The sequence below is a fragment of the Dipteris shenzhenensis genome, chromosome 4 (assembly GCF_047967505.1).
Source record: "Dipteris shenzhenensis isolate YYH24624 ecotype China chromosome 4, Dip_SZ_1.0, whole genome shotgun sequence".
In the NCBI taxonomy this organism is placed as follows: Eukaryota; Viridiplantae; Streptophyta; class Polypodiopsida; order Gleicheniales; family Dipteridaceae; genus Dipteris; species Dipteris shenzhenensis.
The window spans coordinates 26,839,364-26,861,970 of NC_141599.1; the positions used below are offsets into that span (position 1 = coordinate 26,839,364).

The following is a 22,607-nucleotide window of genomic DNA, read 5'->3' on the forward strand; positions in this document are numbered from 1 at the left end:
TACTCCAGAGCAGATTACGACCTTCCGAAAGGAAGGTAAGTGTTTCGGTTGTGGAACACCAGGGCATGTGGCTGCCCAGTGCCCCCACAGGACTGCGGGTCCAAGGGAGCAGAAAAAGCCAAAAGAACCACCAAAGCCCGTGGCGGGAGGAATCCCAGATATGCTGGCAAGAACCACAGAACCAGAAAACAGAGAGCTTTGCCTTGCATGGGGTAAAGTAAGAGATCGGAATGCCTTGATTCTTTTGATCTAGGAGCTACCAATAATTTCATCTCAGAAGATCTAGCTTTGAGGCTAGGAATTAAAACAGAAGAATTGGGATTATCTTTGGATGTAGAGGATGTCTTAAAAGGGGATCCAGTCAAAGTTACACCTTTGATTGGAAAACTTAGGATTCATGTACAGGATTATGTGGACCATGAGGACTTTTATGTTTCACCTCTCAAGCATTATGATGCAATTTTGGGTATGCCATGGTTCCATAGAAAGGAAGTGGTTCTTGATTTTAAAGCAAGAACTCTCAGTTTTGAGCATCGGAAAAAGTAACACAAAATCTTGGCGGAAGGAAAAGGCAAGACCATTCCAGTTGTATCAAATATTTCCATTGCCAAGTCAATAAAATCTGCAATTTCTGCGTACATGGTTTTTGTTAAAGAAAAAGAGGGTGAACCCCAAGTGGAAATAAGTCCATTGGAAAAAGAAAAATTTCAGTTTTTAGAATCTTTCAAAGATTGCTTTTCAGATTCTTTACCAGGAGAGCTTCCACCGGCTACTTTCAATCGAATGATGGACAGAATTTTCAGATCCCACAGGCACTTTACACGTACTGTCTTTGATGACATTTTGGTCTTTTTTAAGACAGAAGAAGAGCACAAAGAGCACTTGGCTACTGTGTTTCAAGAACTCAAAAATCATAAGCTTTTTATAAATGCCAAAAAGAGTGAATTCTTTCTTGACGAGATTCATTATCTTGGACACATTATTTCCAAGGAAGGGATTCGAATGGATCCAGCTAAAATAAGAGCTATACAAGAATGGCCAGAGATCACCTCGGTACATGAAGTACGCCGTTTTCTTGGACTTTGTTCTTATCACAGACACTTACATCAGACACTTTGCTGACATAGCAGCCCCCTTACATGATTTGACCAAGAAAAACGTAGTCTTCAGGTGGGGAGAAAGACAAAGGATAGCTTTCAATGCTCACAAAGAAAAGTTAACAACTAAGCCCATTCTCATTGTTCCAGATTTACAGAAACCATTTGATGTGGACTGCGATGCATGTGGAGAATGTGGAGGAGCTACTCTTAAGAAGGCCGAGTCATTGCTTATGAAAGCCGGAGGCTGTGTGGTTCAGAGATGTTTCTCGGTGTTTATGAGAAAGAGATGTTAGCAGTTATTCATGCTCTAACTATTTGGAAGCATTATCTTCTAGGAGCTGATTTTACGGTCAAGACTGACCACCAAAGTCTCAAGTATTTCCTGACTCAGACCAAGATTTCCGAAAAGCAGATGAAGTGGGCAAATTTCCTGTCCATGTTTCATTTTCAGATTCTTTATACACCAGGAGCTCAGAACAGAGTTGCCGATGCTTTATCCAGAAGGCCTAAAGCGAATAATGTCACCATAGCATATCATCGGGACTTAGAGGCCATGAAAGAGCTCTACTTACAAGATCCAGACTTCCGAGAGATCATGGGAAATATTCAGCAAGGAGTATCATCCAGTCAATGTACATTGAAAGACGGGTTTCTCATATAAGATGATCACCTTTCTGTGACTCAAGATGTGGGAGCCAAAGTTTTGGAAGAATGTCATGCTCCTCCTTATGCAGGGCATCGAGGCATTTTGTCTACTACTCAAGCCATTGAGAGACATTTCTTTTGGCCAGGGATGTGGAAAGACATTCATAAGTTTGTAACGGAATGTCTTACGTGCCAAAAGGTAAAGTATGACAGGCACAAGACCCCAGGACTTCTCATGCCGCTGCCCATACCACAAGGACCATGGGAAAATATTGCTATGGATTTCATCTTTGATCTTCCTAGATAAAAAAAGGGGAATGATGGAATATGGACTATCATTGATAGGTTCAGCGCGCAAGCCCATTTCATTCCAATAAGAAAAACCACAAAGGCAGACCACATGGCCAAATTGTTTTTCGCACAGATCTTCAAACACCATGGGATGCCTAAGTCGATTGTTAGTGATCGAGACCCCAAGATGACTAGTTTATTCTAGAGAGCATTATTTGATAATATGGGGATGAAGTTGGACTTTTCATCTTCTTTTCATCCTCAGTCTGACGGACAAAGTGAGAGTGCCAATTCCACAGTATTGGATCTTCTCAAGTGTTATGCTTCCGAGCAAAAGATCGAATGGGAAAAGTATCTTCCTCTTGTGGAATTTGCATACAATAACAATGTTCATAGTTCCACTGGAAAAGCTCCATTCGAAGTTATTTATGTAAAGGTGATTTTGCCACCTATTCTCAGAACAAAGGATGAGATATTTGCAACCGACCAGTATGTCTTAGACTTAGAAACAGCTTTCTCTCAAGTTCGGACAGCAATTGAAAGATCTCAACACAAGCAAAAGAAGACTGCAGATAAGCACCGGAGGGAGATGAACCTCCAAGAAGGAGATTGGGTATTACTAAAGTTTGAAAAAGCACGTCTCAAGAAGATGAAAGGAAAGAGAAAGTATATCCCAAGTTGTCTCCAAGATATTATGGACCATTTCGGATTAGTGAGCCCATAAACGAAGTCACTTTTCGACTAGAGCTACCCGAGACTTGGAAGATTCACAATGCTTTTCATGTGAGTCTTCTAAAGAAGTATCAAGGACCAGATCCCACAGAACCAATTCAAGAAGAGCCACCTGAGGTGGAAGAGATGGAGGAGATTCTCCAACAAGAACAAATTGTATATCATACAGAAAAGAAAGAATCCAGAGCCATGGTGATCTGTAGATACCTTGTCAAGTTTAAGAACTATTCGGCACTTGAGTGGGTCGATGAGGGCTACTTCTCAAAGTATCCTCAAGTTTACAATTGTATCAAGATGCTTTTCAGTTGAAGACAACTGTTTAGAAGCCGAGAGGATGTAACCAGTTGGGGCTTCTCCCAAGAAAATAAAGAATAATCTTTATTAGAATTGACTTTGATCAAAGAATGGTTAAGTTAATTAACCAAGAATAAGTTTTATTGTTTTACTTTTGCTTTGCATCAGTTAAAAGAGAACTGTGGGGACGCCCACAAGGGACTAGAAATAGTCCAAGAACTAGAATGCATGCATTAGACTAACCTTTAACGCGTTAAAGTATTGAATGTTGTTTGTAACAATGCGTAGGACCAAGGAAAGTGCAAAGAAGCCCTAGAATTAGGAAAAAAGTGCAAAAAGCATGTCCTACCAAAGACAAAAAGCATCCAGAAAGTGGGCGCTTATATGGAGGCGGGCCCCAGCTAGGCAGACAAGCAAAAAAAGCAGCGCAATTCTCAAGAAAAGCCCTAAAAGCAGCAGAAAAAGCTAGAAAGCTTGGTTTTTGTATAAAAGTAGCTTTTAGGAAGAACAAAAGCATAAAATAGCTTTTAAAAAGCACTGAAGCTAGAAATAGCTTTTAAAAAGCAGGTTTAGCTTTTTGCTAGGCCAAGTTTATAAAAGAAGAGCCAAAGAGCTCAAGATCATTCAGTTTTGTACTCAATTCATGCTCTTGTGAAGAGACAGTTGTACAAAGACGATTTTCTATTGCAATAAAGACCTTCGGGGGGGGGGGGGGGGGCAGCCCTTCTTTCTGGCCTCTAGTGCTGTGTTCTTGCTTCTCTCCCTCATCTCCCAGCTACTCTACTTGTCGGCAATCACGTTTCAACAAGCTCTTCAAAGTTCCCACGCTTTGTTCAAGTTCCGGTTACAGATTCTAGTGTAGGAGCAAATTGCGATTTCTTCTACAGAGCCTGTCTTGCATTGCGTGCCAAGTTCTTGAGCCCGAGAGTGTTTCCTTTGTTGTGATTCTGTGCCAGAGTGTTCCCTTTGCTGCAATTTTGGTTTCTACGCGTGGGTTGAAGCCCGTAAGCGCCTACAAGCCGTGCCCGGGAGCCTAGGAGGAATTTGCGATTGGTTTGAGGGCTGTTCTTTGGTTTAGTTACGGTTTCAAAGACACACACAGAGAGAAAGAGAGAGAGAGAGAGAGAGAGAGAGAGAGATGTGATATCTTGGAAGACTCAGCATGGCAATGATGCAACCTAAAGGGGCATTAGATGTCTTGTTTAGCCATCATGTATGTAAACCTTATAATACATATTTATAAAAATATCCCCATGCAAATTGGTTCGCCCCATTTGCATTCCCTGGAATTGATCTTGTCGATTGTGTGGGTTTTGAGAGATTTTGCACAATGTTCATGCAGAAAAAAGTCGACATAAATCAGGAGTATTCATAAAGCTTTGGTCTAAGTCCAAGTTTTATCTGTCAATTGGATGAGGTTCCAGGCCCCCAAAAATAAATTCTGAATTTGTACAGGGTCATCTGCGCATGCTGTACTTGTTCTTACGACTTCTCCTCTTGGCAGAAAAAGGTGACATGTTAAAGATATACAATAAAATTCAAAATTGCATTATAAGTGCACAGAAAGCTGCACCATATATATTCTTAACAGAGCCTGCATCTGAGAGCAGCAGCAACATGAGTTTTGAGACCTGCACTTTCTTTTCTCAAAAAGAGGGTATTCTGTTAACTGAGGAATGTCTGTGCAATGGCTGAACAGGAAAGAGCTTTCCTGATCCAGAAGGTCCACATCTTCAATGAGCAGTTGATCAAGCCAAACGAGGAAACTAAAGTTTACCAGCAAATGCATCAACTTTACACAGGAAGTACAAGTCAAGGGGCAGCATATTCCAAAGACATTGAATCAGCCAACCAGTTAGCTGTATTTTGTTGGTGACATATCCTCTCCTGAAAGAAAGAACATTCCTATGACTTTAACCATCAAGTCTATTTTCAAGTTTACATGTTGCCCATTTTCAAGTCAGGATATGTGGAATGAGATGATAGGAAGCAGTGGCATTGTAAAGTTGGGAACATAAAATTAAAGAGGAACTACCTGCTATGGCGTTCCTACTCGCATAATGACTTCTCAGGAACAATGCTTAACACCAAGAAGACATGGCCAGAAGCAGTCCCATCATAAACTTGGCATCATGAGGAACTGCATGCTATGGCATGCCTACTCACAACATTAGTTGTCAAAAAGGGGTGCAAGAGCTTCCTCACCTTTTCTATGATACTGGTCAATGGTCACATTCCCCACCTTGTCCCTAAGGGTCTAGAATGCGTGCAGGTGCAGAGTGAGGCTCAAGACCTACCAGGGTGGCTACTGATCCACAGGCACAAAAATGTACTGGCATATGCTTCTGAAAACTTTTTCATCCACTTAGGATGTGCTCACTGACCAGACATACAAATAAGTTCTTGCTTGGGTAGAATGAACCACTATGAAGTAAATATTGAAACCTTAAGATTGAATGGTAAAATGCTGTTTAAGTCTCTATAATTGGTCAAGCGTCTACCACACTTGAATCAACAAGCCTTCACACAGAAATAGCAGCACATGCCTGTGGTTACAGGCTGCATGAGCTCCATTATCCGATCAATCACTGCCTCGCATGTCATCTCTGCTGTAAACACAAAACCTGGCATGCTTAAAACAAAATATCCTTGTCGCAAAGTATTTGACTGCTGCTGGAACCGCGGGGCATACATCAAGACTCTTCTCCACCAGTCTGAAGAAGGAATAACCCGTAAACTATGCCTGAGGCAACGTAACGCCCTTTCCCAATCAACAGTACCCCTCCACACAGCTGTGGCAACATCCTGTAGCACAGTAAGATTGATAATGACTTTCATCAATGGTCTCAATCCATGGTATTAATCAACAGATCTAAAACACTTACTTTGGCATGACAAGTTGAAGCTTACCAGAGGCAAGATCAGGAACTTGCAATCACATTGGAACCATGCAAATTTAACTTAATCATTAGAAGCTGCACGTCATTGGGAAAAAACATGCAGTTGAATACAAAACCCAAACTCTAAGAAATTAAAACCTACACATGCAGACAATCAAGCTCATGCAGATCTGACCTGCCAGATTCGACCATTAATCAGAAACAATCTTACTACTTTCAGATTGAATTGGTTAGAAAATGAGTTAGCAGGTCAAAATGTGTTGCAAACCTTGTTTTCCGAAAGTAGAAGTCATAAACACTTTCCTTTTTTCATAAAACCAACAAATGATGACTCAGAGACCAGTACCTTGCATTTCCTAAATGTGATACAGAATGGGCAATGACGTACTTATGCTATTCGACCTCCCAAAGATATCTCTGTTTTGGATACCTGCTGAAGACATGTCTGTTTCAAATCCATCTCCCGAAAATACCGATCGAAATGTATGCAAAATGAGGACCCTGATTATTCTGCATAGAGTAAATAGTGTTCTGCTTTGATGTGATTTGTAAGGGTACGAAACCTCAAACCACTCCCTCTCGACCTCCTCCTGCACCTCCCTCTGAGCCCATCTCACCTCCCCCTCCGCTGTCCTAAGCATATTCATCCCCCCCTTCCCTTCCCTCGGCAATCTTTTTCCAGCCCCCCGCAAACTTGACTGTCTGTCCTTCCTGCTAACATCCCCCCTTGGCAGTTGCCTCCTGCCTCCCCCACCAGTGGGCTTCTCTTGCTTCCCCCACACCAACTTCCCCCATGTCCCCTTTGTGAAAAGAGTGGGAAAGAAGGAAGAAGTCTCACTTGCGGCTTTCTCACATACACAATGGGGGAATATATACAAAGGTGGAGGCTGAAAACAGTTTTCCTCTTCTTAGTTATGAAATCCAAAAAGAACTCTCTCTTAGTATAAAAGGAATAGGTGAACCCTATATGTGGGTCTCAAACCAAACTCACCTAACTTAGGTGGCATACTAACTGAGCCACTAACTAGAATACATAAAGATAGTTGCTCTAAGTGACGGCAGCACTCCCAAAAGAGAACACATATCCACTGGTGGATCGTCTATCAGAAATACTACCAGCCCAATCAGCATCAATGTATCTATAGAACTGTATCTGAACCCCAGTCTCATGAAATAGTCCATACTACAATGTGGACTTCACATATCTCAGTATGTGTCTAGCCGCATCCAAATGTAAATTCCTTGGAGCCTGCATAAACTGACTTACCAACCCAACAGCATAGCTCAAATTTGACCTGGGAATAGTCATATAAATCAAACTTCCTACTATGCGTCTGTACATAGTAGGGTCTTCCAGAAGCTCACCTGTATCTGCGCTCAACTTCACATTCTGCTCCAACGGAACTGAAATAGGCTTACAGCCTGTCATCCCATATTTGGACAACATGTCCAATCCATACTGCCTCTGCAAGAGCCATATCCCACTTGTGGATCTAATCACCTCAATGCCCAAGAAGCAACGCAACTCTCCCAAATCCTTCATCTCAAACTTCTGCTTCAATAGCATTTTCACATGAAGGATATCTTCATTACTATCACCTGTGATGATCAAATCATCAACATAAATGACAAGCAGCATAATACCTTTCTCTTGCTTCAATAGCATTTTTACATGAAAGATATCTTCATCACTATCACCTGTAATGATCAAATCATCAACATAAATGACAAGCAACATAATACATTCCTCTATTTTTCTCACATAAAGTAAGAAATCTACCTTGGAAATATGAAAGCCAATAGTGACAAGATACTGTCCTATCTTGTCAGACCATGCTCTGGGTGCTTACTTCAAGCCATACAAGCCTTTCTTCAACCTGCAAACAAACTCAAGATGAACAGCATGAACATAACCTGGTGGCTGCTCCATATAAACCTCTTCTTGCAAATCACCATGCAACAAGGCATTCTTTACATCCATTTGATGTAAAGACCATCCCTTTGATGCAGCCATAGCAATGACTGCTCTTACGGTTGCCATCCTTACAACCGGACTGAATGTTTCTTCATAATCAATGCCATATGTCTGTGCATACCCCTTGACAACTAATCTTGCCTTGTATCTGTTCACAAAACCATCTGCATTGTGCTTCACCTTATAAACCCACTAGCAGCCAATTACATTCTTGTCTTTAGGCAAAGACACCAATTTCCATGTAGCATTTGCTTCCAAAACATCCATGGCTTTCTCCCATTTTTCTTTTTCCATAGCTTGCTTAAAAGAAGTGGGTTTTGGTTCTTGTATCACTTTGACCATATAGGCATAGTGAATGGCTGTAAATCCATCATATTTCAGTCTATCTACAGGATACTTAGCTCTGGTAGACCTGTGCAAAATAGGCTCACTACCAAGTACTCTCAAAACATCCCTTGTCTTTCTTACTCCAAGGGTAATAACAGAAGGAATACCCAACTCATCATGAAGGCTTTGTTCTGAACCATTGGATTCACCATCCACATAAGAGTAACCTGCATTCACATCAACGATGGGCTGATCTACTTTCTCTTTTCCTTTTCGTGATACTTGCATACCACTATCTGCATTGCTTTGAGGAGATTCACCTGATCTCAATCTGCCTATCCATGGCGAAGTATGTGAACCACTGCTAGAGGACACTACAAGTCCACTAATATTTTGTGATTGCTGCTGTGAATTCTGTGTAGCATTACCATTTTGTGCATCTACATCATCAATCACATTTACTGGTTTATACCAACTGCTCATCTCATCAAAAACATCTCTGCTCACGGTAGACTTACGAGTAGAAGGGTTATAGCATCTATACCCTTTCTGCTGCAAAGAATAACCAATAAAGATGCACTTCTCAGCTTTTGGATCCAACTTAGATCTCAGCTCATTTGGCACATGAACATAGGCAATGCAACCAAAAACTTTCAAATGAGAAATATCTAGTTTCCTACCAGTATACCTCTCCTCTGGCGTCATGCCATGTATTGCTGCAATGGGAGTCATGTTCATTATGTAGACTGTTGTAGCAACTGCTTCAACCCAATAATAATCTGACAGGTCTTTTTTGTTGAGCATGGCACGAGATACCTCTCTAATATGCATGTTTTTCCTTTCTGCAAGTCTATTTTGCTGTGGGGTATGACTGCATGAATATTGCTGCTTTATGCCATGCTCCTGCAAGAACCTTGCAAACTCATTTGAGAGGTACTCTCCTCCTCCATCTGACCTTAGGCATTTTATTTACAGGCCTGTTTCTTTTTCAACCATAGCTTTAAAAGCTTTGAAATGCCCAAACACTTTACTTTTCTTTTTCATAAAATACACCCAAACTTTTCTACTGTAGTCATCAATAAAAGTGACAAAATAATGACAATCTTCAATAGATGCACCTTTAGTAGTCCACACATGAGAGTGGATTAATTCCAATGACCTCTTACTCTCTTAAACATGTCTAGAAAATGGTTTCCTTGCCTGTTTTTCAAATTGACAGGCTTCACATATCTTATGCATTTCTGCAACCTTAAACTTAGGCAATATTTTGGGTCTGCATTAATTTAAGTCGTTGTACATTAACATGACCAATGCGTTTATGCCAGATATCAATATCTGCAACTACACAGGTCCCATGTGCAAACATTGCTGCACTCAATTCAGACATGTCCACATCCAACATAAACATCCTGTCCTTCTTATTCCCTTTTGCTATCAAGCGACCTTTATTTTTCATATCCTCAACAAAGCATCCATGAGGATTGAATCTAACCTGCAAGCCCCTGCTCAACCATTTGACCAACAGAAACCAAGTTCTTGGTGATATTTGAGACATGAAATACATCAGATAGGTATTTCTTTTTTCCATCCTACATAGACAAAGGAATTTTACCAATCTGCACGATAGGATGTGCAGTATCATCACCAGTCTCCACAAATCCTGGTCTTTCCATTTTCCTTGCATCTTGCATCTATTCTGCATGCCCTGTCATGTGGTTTGACGCACCTGAGTCAACATACCACACATCATTGCTTTCTTCTGCACTTGTCACAGAATTGGTCATGTGCTGCACCATAAACAAATGCTCATTTCTATCATCACCCTGTCTACTAGAGAATGCATAATTGCCTTGTTGCAATTTTTCAGTCATGATGTCATTCTGCTTTTTATTGCAGTATTTAACCATATGATCCATTTTACCACAGTAGTAGATTTCAACATTGCTGTTTGCATTTTGACTCCAAAACGTGAATGAAATTACATGAGCTCTTAGGCTCTCTTTCTTGGCAACAAGCCACTTGTCAAATTCTACATTACTTTCCTAATTACATGCCACTGAGGACGACTCTGGAGTCTTCGAAGCACTTGGTCACGCAAACAGCCTCCTAGATGCTTGTTAGGCTCCATAGCGCTTGGGAAAAATAACCCTTCCTAGTACTCGCAACAATTAATTAAAGCGCACCACCATGGCACCCATTAATTGTTAGCGCTTTGCATGCAAATAATACACTGTGGACTAATTTTAATCACGGTGCACGTCCCCACTGAACACATGTGCACACATAACAAATATATAAATATATTTATTCTCTGGTTGACCGGAGTCAACGCTCTTAATCATAATTAAGGAGCTTTGACCACATGTCGAGGCGCCTTAATTATAGTCAAGTCTCTCCAACCAAAGTTGGCACATCTTGGTTAACCGTAGTTAACCTTCTTGGTATAAACCAAGTCTTCCTGGCTGAAATCAGGCTTACTTGGACCGAAGTCAAGTATCTTTGACTGTCGTCAATTCTTTGACCAATAAAAGAACTCTTTTGACCATAATTAACCTAGATGGAAAACTCTTTAGTTATGATCAAATAAATGGTCAACTCTACTTTGACTTAGGATATTTACATTGTGGTGACAGCTAGCATCCAACATTGTCTTTCTATTTCATCTACGCAAACCAAATCAACATGTCAAATAAACAAAAGAAACAGACAATGCTCTTATACACACTTCATTCACATTAGCATTTTAACAATTGACAAACAATTGACACACAAAGTAAGTAACTGACGATTTGAAAGTTTGATAAGGAAATTGTGATTCCACTATCATTCTTCACTACAAGCAGATATCACCGTTGTCAAGAATACAAAGTGGAGGATGAAAGAACGTATTAATTAGTATTGCTAAGACCTTTGAATTATCCTAACACCAAAACACCTTCTGGTAGCTAAATCCATAGTCAATCATTAACTTTTCCAACACTCCCCCTTTATGAATAATGGTTAGACTTTACACCCATCTGACTCTTGCTAATCGAGCAAAAGGTTTAGTTAGGATTCGAGCTACTTGATCTTATATCAAACAATGGATAACCTCAATTTCATTGCTCAGAATCTATTCTCATATGAAGTGCTGATGTACCTCAATGTGCATAGTCCGAGCATGAAATGCAAGATCCTTGGCCAATTTAATAGAGCTCTTGGTATTAGGATATAGAGGGGTTGGATCTTTAAATATCATTTAAGATCCTTCTCAACCGATATCATTTAAGATCTTATCGACCGCATCACCTTGTAGGCCGCATTGAACACCAAGGTCAATAAGATCATTCTTAACCAAAAGCCGCACAGGCTGCATTGTAGATGCTCTATAAGACCAATAAGATAGCTTCACAGACGGCATTAGTAGATGCTCTATATGCATCTTCTGTGGAGGAGAGAGCAATAGTACATTGCTTCTTGCTGCTCCACAATATTATCCAAATCCAATATTGATGTAATATTCAGAAGATCTTCTTTCATCTAAGCACCCTACCCAATCACTATCAATAAAACTTGAAAATTTTAAATCAATGCTTCTTTTATATTGTATTCTATATGACAATGTTCCTTTGACATACCTAAGAATCCTGTTGGCTGCCTTCCAATGGCTTTCTTTTAGATCAGCCATATATTGGGATACTGCTTGATTGGATAAGCTATGTCCGTTCTGGTGGGTGTCCGGTCTGGTGGTAGTCAAATACATCAGGCTGCCAACCAGTTGCCTGTATAAAATACCATCTACTCTGTCTGAGCTGTTGGGTCACAATCTCCAGGTCACGGTCATGTCCAAGCCTCATCTCGTGGCATGTAATCTGGCTGAAATAACTCCATGATAAAGCTCTGAGAGGGATCAGCCAAGGAAAAAGTATGCTCATGTCTCCGTGCTCGGAGTATCCTTAGGCGGTGTCTGAGTATCTCATGAGTGAATCCTGCCAAACACCACTGGTCTGGGTAGGAGAGGAATCGGGCCAAAATCCCATAGCTATCTCTGAAGATGCAATAGAAACACCCTCGGATGTCATAGTAAACAGAACACCGGAAGATGAAGTGCTCCTCTGTCTCTACCTCTTGCATGTCACACAATGCGCATATGCGCCTCTCCCTTGGTAGTCACTCTGCTCTGCCGCTCTCGATACGAAGTCTATGTGAAGAGACCCGGAACTGCCCAAGAGAGATCCTCAATGAGAGGGTAAGTAAATCTGAGTGTATCCTGGTGGGTCAATGAAACCCTCCGTTGTGATATGTAAGAAGTGATCTCTGTAGAAGCTAAGCATCACTGGGAGTTCCCTCGGTCCCACCCAGGTCCAAAATGTGTGTAGCTGTAATAGATCCTCACGGATAACCTGGTTGACCTCGTGTGATAGGAGGGGAGAAAACGGAGCATCCATGCTATACTGGAAGGGAGGTAGTCTATCCATGTGGAGCCCAGTCGCTTAAACCATCTCTCTGTGCATGCATACTAGCACCTCTGGTCCCCACCTACTGCGAATTCCATAGAAGAGGACATGGCTAGCCATGGTAGCCTGCTACGCCCAGAGGTGTAATCCCCATACTCCCTGACTCGGTACAGATACGTGATGACCTGAAATGCATCATCTAGCTGTAAAGGGGGTGACACAAACTCAGTCTAAATGATCTGGTGAGGAACGGATGGCTTACCACAATTCATCCGTGATAACATGAGAACCTGTAGCCGCTCCACACATGCCCACTCTGTATCCAACAAGTCTGACCCCCAATAAGGGCTGCAGTACATCCCTGCTGGACGGACCAAGGAGTCAAAAAGCAACCCCTTGGTCCGTGGATCCTGAAAGTGCAAGCGGAAGCACTGCCTTTCTAGTCTGGCCAATGAAGCATATCCTTGCTCAAGTATGCCTGCATCGCGGGTCTCATAGTGAAGATGGATCCGGAAAAGACAACACCAAGATAGGGGTATGATGAAACTATCTCGACAGGTGACCCATCAAATGTGAACTGCTCTTAACATATGACGGCTCGAGATGTATTGAAATCATGACCTTGGTTTTACCCAGGTTGACCTTCAAATCATGAGACTCATAAAAGAACTGTAGTGTGTCAAGGTGTCTCTAGAGCTCCTCTGCTGAGGGAGACAAGAGAGCCATGTCATCTGCGTAAAGCAATATCCGGATCAATGTGCCCGCAAGAGAGAAACCTTAACCCCCCTGTGTCTGCATCACTGTCTCAAGCTCATCAATGTAGAGGTCAAACAAGGTAGGCGATAATGGACACCCTTTTTGGACCCCGATAGTGCTCGTGATCTCGTCTGTCCACCCAGATCTTGCCCAGACTCTGCCTGAAACTCTCTCGTAAAGTGCCATGACAGCCCAAATGATCTCCTGGTCATAACCCAAGTCCTATAGGTGCCGTATGAGGTGGGCTCTTGGAACCGTGTCAAATGCCTTACGAAAATCCACAAAGCAACAATAAACTCTCTACTTCCGTGCCCTCGCCTCCTCGATGATACATCTGAGCGTGAGAATGTGGTCCATGGTTTCATGATCACGCCGGAATCCGGCTTGTCCTGCTGCTCTAAGTCCTCGACACTCCGCAAATCTGTTGACCTCGAAATCAAGTACTGATGCATAAACCTTAGACATGACATGTCCAATCATAATGAACCTGTAGTTCTCCGAGCTCATGGGATCCCATGCCTTGTGGATGGGTGAGATAGTGTTAATGGTCCAGGTGCGTGGAAACCCCAAACAAACAGCTTCATTAAACTTTGCTAAGATTGAAGCTAGGAGGTTAATCCCATATGCAATGAACTCAGTGCATAGCCCCTCATGATCCTTCGCTCGGCCATTATGAAGTTTCATTACGGCATCCTTTACCTCCCCTTAGTGAAGAGGGTGCAGGATATGGGACGTGGCATATGTGAGGTTAGGAATTGGCTGATTTCGAATGTCATAAAGTATGCGTACATAATCAAACCAGACCTGAGTGTCAATGAGTGGTGAGGGGGACCGTCCTTCTAGAAATCTCCGCCAAAAGTCCGAGTTGTTACTAAACAAAATGTTTAGTAGCTCCTCCTCGTTCCGAAAAAAGTCTAGTTTCTTTTTGCGTACCAGTCTATAGTACTCGCGTAGCGTATCTGGTTAGCTCAGAAGACTGTTTTTGGTTTTGAATCTGAGCTGACGGCGTAAAGCGTTACATTCATCATCGTACCAACTATTACGAAGTATGGTCCCAGGGGATGGTAGGTGGGTGGAGCGGGTGGTGTGGGGGAAAGCGTGAAGGGCAGTCTCGTGTAGTGAGCAGGTGACCACGGCAGCACGATCGTCTAAAAGGGGTATGAAGTCAATATAAGCGAGAAGTATGTACAGACGGCCAGAGTAAGTAGGTGAGTGATCGCGGTCAAAAGTATATCATGGTAGGTGGAGTAAGAACTTGGTGGGGTGGAAGGTGCTATGCAACGTGGAGTGGAGATGCTAAAGAAAAGATAAGTGTGATTAGCCCTGGAGGGAGAGGTGCTACAGTGAATTCATTGATGCGAGATGTGAAGGCAGGGGACCCCATGATGTAATCAACAACGCTAGAGCCTCCCCCATGTGGAAAGCACATGAAACCACCCGAGGCGGGCCATCTGTCAAGATCATTATAGATAATGAGATCATGCATCTTGCTGAGGTCTAATATGTCCTACCCATAAGATGTAAATTGACCTCATCTGTCAACCGAAACCCGTAGCATACCTACCTCCTCAAGGTCAATGTCTGGCAGTAGACTGGAATCATCCCTGAAGTCGAGGAGTGGTACCTGACGGGCATCTGTCCTCGCGTTGAAGTCCCCCACTAGGAGGACTTCTCCGTGGCTAGAGAAGTCAACAATGGACTGATAATTATTGGTCGACATCTTGGTTCGGCGCCTATTGATTTTTGCATAACTCCTTCTAGATTCCATTGGGATCTCTTTCCCGAGCAAATTGATCTAAGAATGCAGCTCTCATTTCCTTATATGTAGGCTCCCATGCGGGATCTTGGGTCTCTCAAAACGTTGTTGCATGGTTCTGCATCATCCTGGCTTCACCTTCAAACAATAAGCCAAGATCTGTAACCGCACCCCTATCATATTCCTATCCTTCATTAGAGCTATGAAATTCATCTCTTCCACAAGCTGGCACCATCTTCATGGGGTAGTCCCATAAATCTAGGAGAACCCTATGCCATCTCTAACTTGCAGTTTCATCCTCGCCTAAATTCTTCTCTTGTCACCACAATGCCAAGGATATCTCCTCGCTAGGGGCTCCAAAACAGTGATGAGAGAAACTAGAGAACCGTGGGTGACTTTTATGGTAGGCCTCTAACACACAAACATACATCAAACACTAGAAAAGGGCCGGCAACTCATATACTTCATCAGCACACCTTGCAGCGATCATGCTTCTTACAACCCACACTGCTTCTGCAAACAAGAACGACAATCAAAAGAGGATCTCATATGTAAGGACGACTCTAGTATGGCGCAAAGTAGGAGCACCACCCCTCTCCCAAATCCAGGACACTCAGAAACTTCCTCTGCTTCTCAAAAACAACTGCTTTCTGACGCCTTTTCACAATAAAAACAAGTCGCCTGTCGTCTTACTGAGTTTTTGACCCTCTCTCCTGCTGATTTTGGCCCCGAGTTCTTCTAAAGCGTTGTAGAGATCAATTTCAGAACAAAAAAAAAAGCTCCCAAATCCGAGCTACATATCAAAGGTTATCGCAAAAATAGTGACTCTTGCTTTTTTGGGGGAGATGAGACTACTTTTTTTTAGCTGCATACTCTTTACCCATGCCTTCAATCGCTTGTCTACCACTAGTTCCACAATCAACAATCACTTTCTACCATCATGCAAATAAACATCTAGTCATGCAAAAATGAGCTAAGATGTACAATAGCATCAGTTCCTCCTAGTTCCTACCACTAGTAGTTCAAAATCGGGGTCCTCGAACTCTGCCTATCAATGCCACCGACTGATCACAAAGTTCCTCATTCAATGGAAAGATTTTAATCACTCCGATGGTATTGGCAGACGGATGAGGGGATGCTGTATCCCCTAGCCCGCTTTGTGGGTACCACGTAGGGACGATTTGAGGCAGCCTAGTGCCATGAAGCTGCAAGGAGGGTGCCTCACATGCGGCAGGGGCATATACAAGCTCACTCTGCATCCACCCTCATACTGGTCTGGGGTATATGGAGCTAAGCCTTATGATCATGCCATGGCCACTAAGCATGGGCTCCTCCCCTGTAAAGAAGTAATATGTGATCCACTGTTATCTGTGCTCCAGCTGACCAGATGATGGTCGCACGAGTGTGTGTCTAAGTCACGTGATCTCTAACAGACAAAAGGGTGGTACACCCAGATAGTCGATAACTCAGCTCATATCCTGAAAGAGGCAATGGTATCTAGCAAGGATCTTATACTACGGGGAGCATTTCATGAGCACATGCTCCTCTATCTCTGCCTGTACGTAAGAAACACACACACACATAACCGTAACAAGGCGAGAATATGCTAATCTAGTAATTAGTGTAATCAACAAGACACTATGCACATAGACATATCACAATCATAAACACTCATTTCTTACAAAAGTTAGGCACGTGCCAAACTGGAAAAAACAAAAGCACAAGCTGCGAAGGAAAAAGCACCAATAATGCCGGTTATAACTTCATTGCTTGAGGTCTCTACCTCTAAAACCTCAGCCATCCACAAGTGATACTGGTCAAACAACTAAAAAAAGAGACGTGTGATGGTAAATACAGAAAAAAGATTTGTTGACTAGAGATAGAGCAAAATCACCATAAACCAAGTAAATCCCTGCATTTGCCAATTTGCAAGAAGTCATTGAGCATGTAAACTTACCTCCCCATGCAAGAGCTCTCCCATGACCCCTTGATATGTCAGAGCAACCATGCGTAGCGTAGCAAATGTGGGACACAGTAAATGTTGGTCCAGCATTTGCATATAAAGTGAGATTTTATCCCGCCTACGATGAATTTCAAGAAAGAAGGCAAAAAGCACTTCATCTTCAGGCCAATGCTCAACCTGCAACTGAGTACGATCATGTAACAAAACATAGAATGGTAAGCGACATTTGGTCTCATCCACTAAAGTCCTGATCACCTCCAAGCAGCTGTAAAGCCATGCAGTGGAATCCCCCTGCAATCGCTTGGCTTTACAAATCTTCCCTTCCTCCCCCATATTTGAGTCCAATGCATCCCATGTGTGTAGCCACTGGACCATTTGGCACAAAATTTCCATACAAGTCACAGGCCGCAGGTCAGCCTCGCTTGCAATCAAAATTACTTTACAAACAAGTTGCCGAAGCCAAGCTGCCACTTTGTAACCTTCTGACGATCCTGAACCTTTAGTAATGGCCACATTCACGCCAGAAGATGGATCAGGACCTTTCACAGGTGACTGACTCACGGAAGGGTCAATTACTGAATACGTCGGAGAGCCTATGATTGCTGAAGTTGGAGAAGCAGGAGCTGGTGTAGAAACTTGAGCCACTGCCATTGTGGATGTAATTAAACCAGGCACTGAAACAACAGGCAATGAAACGGCCGTAGACTGCACATGACTAGATTGGACATTTGACTCTGCTGTGGATGCAGCTTGCAACAGCATCGGCACAAAAGAATCCCAATTTAACAAATTCAATCTTGAGAAAGTATGGAGGGCAAACAAAAGAAATTCAGCCTGCATCATGTGGCCACTACAACTAGCAAGCAGCAAGGCAAGAGTTGATTCGGCAACCGTTCGCAGCTGCTCTTGGTCCTGCAAACAAGATCATCGAAATAAGATAACAGCACTCTTAACTTTTGCTCGTTATTGAATTTGCATACTACCAGTATTTTCAGAAAAGTCATCGATAGCTCTAACGCCATTTAGAAAACTGACACAAATCCCCCCCCAAAAATCTGTGCTAAAGCCAATCGCTGCATTTCCTTAAAGATTTTGGCAACAGATTTCAATTTGAAATGTTTCAACACACTTCATAACACTGCAGAAAAAATGTTCCATTAATGTGCAGATTGGTGTAGACAAGCACTTGCTACAGACAGAATTTTCGCACAAGAAACAATTCAAAAATCAGTAAGAAGCTTGGGTGCCCACAGGCTGTGGGCCAGAAGAAATGACTTTCTTTCGTAAAAGAACATCTACATGGAATGGAGCCTGTCAAGAGCCAAGACCGAATATCCATGTTCCTCTTAGAGAATCAAAAATCGAGAATATGAGAAGAAAATGTCAAGAACTCGCAAGTCATGTCCTTGGTACAAAGCACTACTTTGTAATCTCTGCTTTAAGAGGCATGTACAACATAGTTGCATATAGTCCTACTTTGCTTCCTAAAATCTTAGAATAATCCCAGCTAATAGAGGGTCAGGTTGCCAACAATTACAGCTGCACCCATATAACCCAATGTTAACAGTTAAACTGTATGATAACAAAATTCTACCGAACTCCTAAGGACTCCTGATCAACAAAAAAAGAAAGGACTCCTAATCCCTGAGAGGATGCCTGGACGGTACTGGCTATGAAGAAGTAATTTTGGCAATTCTCAGATCGACAAACAACCACTTTCCCTAATCCTCTTGCACTTGGGTAGTCATTTCCTTCGCTGATCTTCATACACTGTTAACAGTAAGAGGGGAAGATTGGCCAATTACTATGCTTATAGACACAAAGATACTTGAAGTGATATCCCTCCCTAGTTTGAATCCTGGTTGCATATGAAATAGAACATTCAACAGACTTTACCAAGGGAATTGACCTTCTAGGAATCCACATCTTCTACCTTATTTGCCATTCTGCACACCTCGAGGAGGTAATACAAGGCCATAGAAGTGGACCTCAATAAGGGATCTGTACAAACTGACACTCCATAAAGAGGGAACAGTAATGGACGTTCATAGGCTACACAATGCGGAGAACCTACTTACAAAAGTGAAAGATAAGGACTTTGTATAAACCTATAGTACACATGCAGACATATCCACACATCTCCATGCTGAGTTTCTGTCAAAACTCAAAAAGGTGAAGGCAGACTCAGTCATGAGACAGGCCAGCACAAGTACGCTGATCAAAAGTGGTCCACATACTCTAACTCGTTACTCGATGCTACAACTGCTTATGAATCCAATCTTATTTTATTCTTCTCTCTCCCAAATAAAGACTCTTGATGCAAAAACACTTAGAAAATGTAGCTGATAAAGCAACACGCCAATAGAGGAATGAAAGCAATACTTGAAAAAATGCCATTCGACAAAAAAACGAGGCTTATCTAAACCTTTATTTGTAATATATTCATACTCAAATAAACATAGAATGGAATAGGCTAGTCTCCCACGTTTTGAAATCTTTCCCTTGCAATTTGAAACATATTTAATGTGACTCGAGCTATGTCGCTAGCTTCTTTGAGAGGTTTTCAAGGACGTCTGGTACTGTCAGGACTCAGCTGTACTCTGCATCTTCTTCAAATTGATTATGCTTACCCTGAAGGAATCCATGGTTCTTATTTGTCATCTCTTTAGTAGGGCAAATGTTCCACGTGTTGTCTTCTCTTTTCATCCCTTTGAAATTGCACAAAGGAGGAAGAAGAGAAAGCAAGACGAGAGAGAGAGAGAGAGAGGAGATGATGATTATGTTAAAATCGCCTAGAGGCGGAATATGTTTAATGGGACCAAAAGCATGAGATACAAGGGATCGGTAAAATGGGCAATCGACCAAATAGACCAATCAACTGGCTACCAGGCTGTGGCCACAGGTGGACCAAGTCCAGGAATTAGGTGTTATTCCAGAAAACGTTTTCTAAGGCAAAATAATCATAGTGAAGCAGAACGGCTTAGGTACCATCTGTTAATCAGACGAACCAGTTACCAAGGACTCAACTACTCTCAAAGATTATGGCGGTTCTGCTAAGCCACGTATAGTCTTATTCAGATATGTATCGCCCGTCTGACAAATGATAAAAATGCTCTTGCTGGAAATTTTTCAATGAGAACCTGTTTAAATTGCACTTATAAACCAGTAAACACTAATAATACATGTGATTCAAACATTAGCAAAGATTCGTGTATCTTACAGGAAACTGACTTTGCAAGTGCATCAGGTCAATTGCAAACTGCTCATCCTTGGGCGGTCTTGACTTGCTTGTGGCCATGATACGTTTCCGAACAGTCAACTTTCTGATCGACAGCACATCTTAAGAAATCAGTATTGCATCCTCACTGATGGAACTGGGCATGTAGACCATACGGTAAATTAAGCTCTCCCCTCGCCTTCCAAAAAAAAAAAGGGAAGAAGAAAACAAATCTACTGTGTGTTCCAAAAGGTCCGCGGAATGGCGCCCAATGTAGAGAAAGAGACGCTTGGTATTGACACGAGCAAAAAATTGAAAGAGATGATACAAATTTTGTATTGAAACCATCAAAACAATGAATTGGATCTTGTGATGAACATCTTCGTATTCTCTTTACAACCAGCACCAAATCTGCTTATACATGTAAGCTTAAGAGTATTACAAAATATCCTGAGACACCTGCAGCTTCTTAGAAAAGACAAATACTTACTGCAAATCCTTTCCAGCATCCTCGTGCTTACTGCTCCTTGGACCCTGTAGGTAATGTTGAAATTAGAAACATAAAATCTCAATGAAAGCTTTGCAGGATGACAAATGAGTGCCCCTAGATGGAGATTAAGAAATGAGTACCCCTAGATAGAGATTGAATAAATCTTGAACAGCAGTTCTCAACGGCACTCCCCTCGCATTGGCGTCCATATTGTCAAATATCGCCTATGGAGTCAAGACTAGGTTGAAGTTCTTCCTAATCTGGTCAAAGTAAACATAGAGGAACCCGAAATTAACCAGTCCCAGAATTTCCCGATGGTTAGAGCGTTTCGTGCAGCTCACGGAAGCCCGGGAGACACTTAATCCTCAGGTTCGTCAACTTATGTGTGCTTCACTGCTTTCCAATGCTTTTGTTCTGCGCACAAATTTCGATCATTTATGTACCCATAAAATTTTGCGATCGAGCTAGTAGGCTGGGTTGTTTCAGGTTAAGAAGCATTGTCTTCGTTTCGATTAAAAATTCCGAATTCTTAAAAGCGAGTTTCATGACAACCCATGATGGAGCACACAACACTGCACCGGACAAACCGTTGTACGACCCAAAATTTGACAAATGAGAGCAGCATTGTTCACAAGCTCGTCCAAAATGAGCTTTTGGAGAAGGAAGAATTTACAGCTACAGTGCAAACCTGGACTTGGAAGCCTCGATTACTTACTATTTCTCTCAGAAAAACTCCTCTCTGCAGCGAGGGACGTGTCCTGAATTTGTCCTGACTACTGGATCCTACGCTTTGTATTTTGCCCCGCCCCCATTGGTGCGAGTCCACTTGGATGTTTTCTTTCGAAACAATACATAAACTAGGCAGCCTTTCCATCATGGCTCTAACTCCAATACAAGTGGCTTAAGGAGAGCTCACAAAAGGTTGCTTTTCTTATAATCACGACACATGACTTAACAAGGGCTTAGAAAAGGAAAACTTCCTTCTAGGCTGCCTACCGTAACAAGGTGAATTTATTTCAATGGGCCTGTCTAGTTTGGTAGTGTGCGGTTTTTCATGATGATTGTAATGACGCCTAGAGTAGCGAGTGGTCTGACTTGTATATGAAGTTGTCCCTCTCTTATTGATAAATGTTATTGCTGTTGGTCCAAATGTGGTCAACTCTGAATCCGTAGATTGTTGCTAGTCTTGTGATGCTTTGGTGCATGTATGATGTGCCATAAGTCTTTTCGTTGTGCGATCGCTACGGAATTGGGTGTTGTAGTCCATGTTGAAGTCCCCAACTACGTACGTTGGCACTGTGTTGTAGTAAATGTTGAAGATTTTGAAGCAGTGCCATTTTTGGGGTGTTTGGTGGTCTGTACAAGTTTATGACTTCGAATAGTATATGGTTTATGTCTTTGAGTATGGTAAGTAGACATTGAGAACCGGCATCACAAGTTTGTCACAAGTTCGTTGTTGGTAGAGAAAGTGGATATCATTTTTATAGTATGTGGCTATTCTGACGCCGTCATGTATGTGAATGACTTGGAATCTTGGGAGGAACGAACGGTGTGTGATGGGTTTGTTCGCGTCTCTTGGAAGTACCCTTGCGCTGAGAACGCTCTCAAAACAGACGATGTCTTCGACATGTGAAGGCAAGGACCTGGTGTTGAGAGATTGTAATGTTTTTATTGTGGTTGCATCTGTTGCGAGGTTCCTCTACCATCTCCAAGTTGACATGAGTC

At 42.2% G+C, this 22,607-nt stretch overlaps 1 protein-coding gene across 1 annotated transcript in view; it reads right to left on the bottom strand.

The window, feature by feature from the left end:
• The window catches only part of LOC147902659 (mediator of RNA polymerase II transcription subunit), a 182,867-nt gene extending 161,170 nt beyond the window's left edge, over positions 1 to 21,697 (bottom strand). Inside the window, 6 exon segments of the mRNA XM_087373683.1 lie at positions 5,609 to 5,867; positions 17,170 to 18,087; positions 20,396 to 20,498; positions 20,883 to 20,926; positions 21,023 to 21,296; positions 21,598 to 21,697. Coding sequence (XP_087229809.1) covers positions 5,609 to 5,867; positions 17,170 to 18,087; positions 20,396 to 20,498; positions 20,883 to 20,926; positions 21,023 to 21,091 — 1,393 coding nt within the window. The 5' untranslated portion in view covers positions 21,092 to 21,296; positions 21,598 to 21,697.
• Between the last annotated feature and the right edge of the window lie 910 nt (positions 21,698 to 22,607).